Source organism: Scyliorhinus canicula, chromosome 4, assembly GCF_902713615.1.
Source record: "Scyliorhinus canicula chromosome 4, sScyCan1.1, whole genome shotgun sequence".
NCBI lineage: Eukaryota > Metazoa > Chordata > Chondrichthyes > Carcharhiniformes > Scyliorhinidae > Scyliorhinus > Scyliorhinus canicula.
In genome coordinates, this window is record NC_052149.1 from 135177737 (window position 1) to 135185618 (window position 7882).

Genomic DNA, 7882 nt, shown 5'->3' on the forward strand with positions numbered 1-7882 from the left:
CCGCGGAGGCGAAAGAGATTTTTTCGCACTGGATCCGCTGTTTTGAGGCCTACCTCAACGCCTCCTCGCCTTCCGACCCCGATGAACAGAAGCTGAGTCTCCTCCACGCACAGGTGAGCCATCGAATCTCTGTTCAACTTGAGGAAGCCTCCACCTACGCAGACGCCATCACGATGCTAGAACGCCTCTTCGTAAGGCCCGTGAACGAGGTATACGCGCAGCACCTCCTCACCACTCGCCGCCAGCGTCCCGGGGAATTGCTGGAAGAGTACAGATGCGACCTCAAAGTCCGTGCATGAGTCTGCAATTACCAGGCCGTTACGGCCACCCAACATATGGACCTCGCCATCCGGGACACCTACGTGGCTGGACTCAGGTCCAACTACGTGAGACAGCGCCTGCTCGAAAAAGGTGCCCTAGACCTGGAATTGACAGTAAAATTAGCCTCCTCTCTGGAAGTAGCGTGCCAAAGCCTTAATGCGTTCCCGTCCAATCATGCGACCCCCTCGTGGACCCCCAATCAAAGAATACCCCAGGCCTGTGCCGCGCGGCTGCCTGCCCACCATGGGGGGCTACCCTGTTATTTCTGCGGCCAGCCTCAACACCCCAGGCAACGCTGCCCGACCCGGAACGTGAACTGCAGTGACTGCGGGAGAAAAGGACATTCTCCTAAAGTTTGCCTGGTCAGGTCCAACAACTCTAAATCGCAGGCCTGACCCTCAGACTCACAGGCCCGCAGTGTGGCAGCGTGTCTGCCGGCTCCACCTGCCTCGGACGCGTCATGGGCCTCGTGCTGTCCGTGGGCGGTGCCATCTCCAAGCCCGCACAATATGTGCGACTCACGGGGCCGCCATCTTGGACACCATCTTCCTCACCGCCCTACACATGCGACCGACGGGGGCCGCAATCTTAGCCGCCATCGCCGTCCCATAGCCGTCCCAACACCTTGGGACCGCCCCAGCACCTTCGACCACGCCGGCTACCCACAGCTCAGCGCTGTCACCCTGGACCAGTCGCGACCCAAACACCTCCAGAGCTCTATGATGACCATCCGGGTAAACGGACACGAAACGCCCTGCCTCTTCAACTCTGGGAGCACAGAGAGCTTCATTCATCCAGACATGGTAAGACGTTGGTCGCTCCCAATCTTCCCGGCGCATCAAACTATCTCCCTCGCCTCCAGGTCCGAGGGTGCACTACCGCAACCCCCGCAATAGAGGGTGCCGAGTTCGCCAATTTTAAATTATATTTACTCCCCGACCTCTGCGCTCCTCTCCTATTGGGACTGGATTTCCAATGTAACCTCAGGAGCCTCACCCTGAAGTTCGGCGGGCCCCTACCCCCACTTACCGTATGTAGCCTCGCGACTCTGAAGGTCGACCCTCCCCTGCTCTTCGCAAATCTCACCGCCGACTGCAAACCAGTCGCCACCAGAAGGAGGCGGTACAGCATCCAGGACAAGACTTTTATCAGGTCCGAGGTCCAGCGACTCTTGCGGGAGGGAATGATCGAGGCCAGTAATAGCCCCTGGAGAGCCCAGGTGGTGGTTGTCAAGATCGGGGAAAAGAACCGGATGGTTGTAGATTACAGCCAAACCATACGGGACACGCACTCAGCTTCTCCACTACATCAAGGCCCGCAACCTGCCCTACTCCACCGAGGAGGTCAGGGCCATGACCAGGGACTGCCCAATCTGCGCGGAGTGCAAGCCGCACTTCTATCGATCGGATAAGGCCCACCTGGTAAAGGCATCCCGGCCCTTTGAGCGCCTCAGTATGGATTTCAAAGGGCCCCTCCCCTCCAACAACCGCAACACATATTTCTTCAACATTATCGACGAGATCTCCCGCTTTCCTTTTGCAATCCCTTGCCCCGACATGACAACGGCCAACCCTGTTTGGTTTCCCCACGTACGTCCACAGTGACCGGGGCTCGCCATTCATGAGCAACGAACTGCGTCAGTACCTGCTCTGCAAAAGCATTGTCTCGAGCAGGACTACCAGTTATAACCCCAGGGGAAACGGGTGGGTGGAGAGGGAGAACGCGACGGTCTGGAAGACCGTCTTTCTGGCCCTACGGTCTAGGAATCACCCGGTCTCCCAATGGCAGGAGGTGCTCCCCGACACACTCCACTCTATTAGGTCCCTACTTTGCACGGCCACGAATGAGACCCCTCATGACCGCCTATTTGTTTTCCCCAGGAAATCCACCTCAGGGGCCTCGCTGAATCCTGGCTGAAGACACCGCCTTGCTCCGCAAGCACGTCAGGAGCCACAAATCCGACCTCCTGGTTGAGAGGGTCCAGCTCCTACACTCTAACCCCCAGTACGCATAGATCGAACACCCCGACGGCCGACAGGATACGGTCTCCCTCCGGGACCTGGCACCCGCAGGTTCCACTACCACCGCCACCCCATCTTACCCCGCCCAACCTATGCTGACCAGCGCCCCCGCCCTTATGTGGCATCCCCACCCCCTCCCGCCCGCCATTCCCCCTTCACCAACCCACAGCAATGAAGCCCCAGAAGACACGCTTCCAGAGTCCACGTCTGTACCCACACCGGCGACTTCGCTACCGATGCCAGCACGGATGAGTTTCGACGCCCGGGCCAGCGGCGATACCAGATCTTCGGCGATCACAGCGCACAATCCGTGCGCCGGACAGGCTGAACTTATGAACCCGTCACCCCCGCCGGACTTCATTTTTTTAACAGGGGGTAAATTTGGTGAATGTATTGCTGTAACAATTCACCATGTGCTTATCTGTATTACGCTGTTGCCCATATTGGCTCCACCTATGGACCATTATATGGTATTACCTATAATGTAGCATACTGGGGCCTGTGTGGGCTCCGCCCCTGGCTCCACCCCTTGAGGGGAGATATAAAGAGCAGTCACCCTGTAGGCAGCTCCCACTAACAGATCAGTCGCAGGCAGGCACTGTTCTAGTTGATTAAAGCCACAGTTTACTAATACACCTGGTTTTGTGTGAATTGATGGTCGCATCAATCTTCAGTATCACCATACGTAAACGAGTTATAAATGTCTACCGCCTGCCAGTCTGCCGTTGAGAGTAATATTCCAATCTTTCTCTCCTCGGTGGCTGCATTTAGGTCCGTAGCTGCCATGTATATCTGAAGCTGCTGCTGATACATTTTCCAGATACTATTTAAATTACCGGTAGTTTTCAGCAACTCTGGAAGTGGTGTGTGACCCATCGCTTCAGTAGGTTGTTTGGAATCAAAATGCTGCGAAGTCTTCCACAGTCGAGCAACAGTCGAGTTGCTTTTGCTGGTTGCTTCGGTTCTTTCTGGTCTCTTACCTAGTATCTAGTGCTGTTCAATTAAAGCCACTCCTGTACCATGTTTTGTTACCTGTAGAGATGGTAATCTGTGCTAATCAACTCAGTTATATTAGACGTTCTGGAAGGAGGCTGGAAGTCGTCCAGAAGTTTGATAGAAGGTTTATTGAGCAACACAACTTAAATAACTGCGTGAGCTCTTACTTGAAGAACTGCACCAGTAAACGAGGTTACAACATTTCTATGCTCTGCAACTAGGCCTGACCACACTTGCAGCCCTGAGCTAAATTTCTGTTCCTGTTCTTCTGACAGTCACATCAGCCAAAGAGAGGGGGAGGGCTGACTGCGTCTCACTTTATACGCCCCAGTGCTGCCCTCTGGTGGTCTTTCCATTACCAATCAGCCCCTTCTGTACATACCCATGCAAGGATCACTACAGCATGTACGCCAGGTAAAGATGGGCAGGATTCTCTGTCCATTCACAGCCGGGAATCTCCGGTCCCGCTGCAGTGAATGGAAGATTTGGATGTGCGCCAAATTCTCCGTCCTCGCTCGCAACGGTAGTGGGGTTGACTCATAACGGAAAATCCCGCAAATGGCAGATTTCCTCCCCTAAAGGACATTAGTGAACCAGATGGGCTTTTATCAATTCACAGTCACCGTTACCGAGATGAGCTATATATTCCAGATTTTATAATTGAATTTAAATTCCACCAGCAAATTGGTGGGATTTGAACCCGTGTCCTAAGCGCATAACCTAGGACACTGAATTACTCGTCCAGTGATATTACTAATACATCACTGTCGCTCCTCTTACTCATCCCTCAATCAATGTCACTTTAAGCATAGACCACATGATCACATTTGCAAAGATCTCTCCCTAATGCGGCAATTAATCTGGGGCTGGATTCTTCATTCATGAGATGAGGGGCGGGATTCACCGTTCCCGGAGAATCCCTTCTGACGCCAAAACCAGGGGTGGCGCAGGTTTTGTGTCCCCCGCCACCTCCGGTGTAATTGTGCGCCTCACGCGGCTTACCTGAAGGCCCTCCCCCAATGCTCCGCCCCCGTTGGGCCAAGTTCCCGACCGTACGGTTGACGTGTGGTCTCAGCGGTCGGGAACCCGGCGTGACTGTGTCCAGCGCCGCCATAGTCAGGCAGGAGCCATGCTGCTGGCCGGGGGGGGGGGGGGGGGCTTCAGCGAGGGCTGTGGGGGACTGGTGGGGGGTGGCCAGGGGGGCACTATCTGGTAGGTTGGATCCATGCGCGGCCACGGACCCCACCGTTCTCCGGGCCTGCATACTTTGGGAGCTGGGAGTTTTACTCAGTGTTGCTAGCCCCTCACTGGTCGCAGGATCAATGAGGAGTTGCCGTGATTTTCTTGTAAACCGCAACAGTTCCTCCGCTGGTGTCAACACTTAGTCTCAAAAATGGTGAATCTAGCCCTATGTTCTCCTGCTGGAGCTGAATCACTTCTGGTTTGCACAGGTGCTAGAAGCGGCACCCAAAGACGGTTCACACGACCTTGCTGTACAAATTTATGCATGGCTGGGATTGTGAAGGATTCTGTTGTGACTCCCGATATCGGGCCACCTGCTCAAAATGGCGACCCGATAGCAAGGTTCGGCAGCTGCTCCCCCTTCCCCCTCACAACACAATTCTTCCCTCCCCTCCCCCTACCACGGGAATTTCTGGGTCCCCCTTCCCCCGTCAGTAAGCATACCTGAGAGTGACCGGATTACCAGCCCAACCAGAGCCCCCCCCCACCAAACCCCCAACAGATACTATCACCAGAATCCCCCATAACAGGGAACCCCATCTCATATCAGAGACCTCCATAGCAGACACTCCCCCCACCCCCATAACAGAGGCCTTGCCTCCCAGTCACCCCTGTCTGGAAGCTGAAGAGCAGACCGGACAGAAACCATGGGGGGGAAAAAATCACTACTTTACAACTCACCTGTCCCTTACAGCAATGCCTCAGGAAAAGAAAGCTGTATCTTCATAGAAAGTAAAAACCACATCACCAGCGTTTAAATCCCCCCTGATCCTTTGATCTGCAAGGCTTCTATTCACTTCAAAGAGAAATGGCTTTTACTTGGCTGAAATAATAATAATCTTTATTATTATTGCAAGTAAGCTTACATTAACACTGCAATGAAGTTACTGTGAAAAGCCCCTAGTCGCCACACTCCGCGCCTGTTTGGGTACACAGAGGGAGAATTCAGAATGTCCAATTCTAACAAGCACGTCTTTCAGGACTTGTGGGAGGAAACCGGAGCACCCGGAGGAAACCTATGCAGATTCGGGGAAAACGTGCAGACTCTACACTGACAGTGACCCAAGCGGGAATCAGACCTGGGACCCTGGCGCTGTGGAGCAACACTGCTAACCACTGTACTACCATGCCGCCCACAGCTTCGAGACAGTCAGATGTCTGGATTGTTTAATTCCATTTTCCTTCATGCTTGAATGGATCTCAATTATCCTGCTGTGAAACTGACCACAATGTTTATAAACCTCTAGCTATGATTGACAGCTCATGATTACATCAAAAGAAGTTAAGTGCTTTCTGCCAGAAAAAGCTAGTGAAAGCAATACCCTCCCCGGTGGTAGGGCAGGGAACAGCATTGTATTCAACTCAGTTGTAACTGAATATAGTTACTGCACAAAGCAGCATTTACATCAGGAAACAATATAGGATGCATCAGATTGTCTATTGTGGGTGTTTCCCTGCAAATATTGCAGTGAAATCTCTCTCACCAGAACGTTTCCTGTTGCAATCTGGTAATTGCTGTGAGCGTCTCTGTGACTGAGAATGAATAAGCTTCAGTTCAAAGGACATTTCTCAGTCAATTCTTTGTGTTTCAGGGTCTGTCCAGGGAATGGTATGCAGGTGATATTGGTCGATCAGAAGCTGAATCAGCTCTTCGAAACATTAATGAGGTACTTTATTTAATAACAACCTCCCTGGCACAAATATCTGCCTTAACATTGTCACATATAGAATACATCAATAATCTAACAGAAAAGAGGCCATTCAGTCTCAGACGTCTGTGTTGGTGATTGCCCTACATACGAGCAAATAGTTATAATCACATTTACCCACCCTGTTCCCAGATCCCTTTTTCATAGAATTTACAGTGCAGAAGGAGGCCATTCGGCCAATCGAGTCTACACCGGCTCGTGGATAGATCACCCTACCCAAGGTCAACACCTCCTAACCCCATAACCCAGTAACCCCACCCAACACTCAGGGCAATTTTGGGCACTAAGGGCAATTTATCATGGCCAATCCACCTAACCTGCACATCTTTGGACTGTGGGAGGAAACTGGAGCACCCGGGGGAAACCCACGCACACACGGGGAGGATAGTGCGACTCCGCACAGACAGTGACCCAAGCCGGAATCGAACCTGGGATCCTGGAGCTGTGAAGCAATTGTGCTATCCACAATGCGACCGTGTCTATGTTTATGCCTCAAGCACTGATCCTGAAACTGAATTCCACATCACCACAATAGTTCTCCTGCCTTCTGCTCTAAATCTTTTACATTGAATGTTTGGCCCCTCAAATCTGACCCCTTAGCTACTGAAACAGTTTGCTTCTATCTATACTGCCCCAGGCTCCCATCATTTAAATACTTCCATTGTATCAAGGTGTGATCTCTGTTATTCCAGGAAAAAAAACAATGGAAGGTCGCTCTCCCCTGCCCTTCCTCTGCCTTTATCTCCACTTCCGTCTGTCCCTCCCTCCGTTTCTCTCTCCTTCCCTCCCTCTGTCCCTTCTTCTCCTTCCTTCCCCGTCCCTTTCTCTCTCTCTCTCTCTCTCTCTCTCTCTCTCCCACTGTCTCCATCTTTGATCCTCACCCTCTCTCTGGCTCTCCCCCTCTCTTTCCCTCCCTCCCTCTCTCTCTCTCTCTCTCTTTCCTTCCTTCCCTCTGTCCATTTCTCTCCATCCTTCCCCGTCCCTCTCTCTTTTTCCATCTCATTGTCTCCATCTTTGATCCTCACCCTCTTTTTATCTCTGTCTGGCTTGGATATTAATAGGAATGGGTAATATTAGCAGTAGTAAAGTGAGAGGCAAAGTGAAGTTCCAGTCAGGTTTAACTCCTCAGCATTGGGTTTTTTGATGCTAACAGGGTCTCTGCCCTCCCTCCGCCTGATTGGCTGGCTCTGCTTCCAGACAGGTAGCAACCACTCTTCACAGGACAGAAATTGAGCCTGGTGCCTTGTATGAGTGGGACTCTGATAAATGTGGAGATCAGACGGTGCGGGAACACACTCCTGCTCCTTCTGGCCCACAAGCAGTGCTGTAAAGACACCTGCCATCTCCCACAAACATTCCTTGCTTCCCTTCAGCTGTTGTGATTCCGATACAAACAGGTTTATCAGAAGCTGTCAGCCTTCTGGAGGAAGATTGCCTGTCAATCCCTCATCCTGAATCATTTAGATCTGGAGGTGGGCGGGTTGGAATCAGTGTTCAGAATTAAACATTTCCCCCTCCCATCTGTTCCCAATGTACCCAATCCATGTGCTAAAAATCCTTTGCACCATTGTCTCTCTCTATTCTGTCATACTT

General features: G+C 52.1%; 1 protein-coding gene across 1 annotated transcript in view; it reads left to right on the top strand.

Moving 5' to 3' along the window:
* Positions 1-7882, top strand: part of LOC119965024 (lymphocyte cytosolic protein 2-like) — a 220454-nt gene that overhangs the window by 202565 nt on the left and 10007 nt on the right. Inside the window, exon 19 of the mRNA XM_038795232.1 lies at positions 6173-6247. Coding sequence (XP_038651160.1) covers positions 6173-6247 — 75 coding nt within the window. The remainder of the gene's footprint in view (positions 1-6172; positions 6248-7882) is intronic.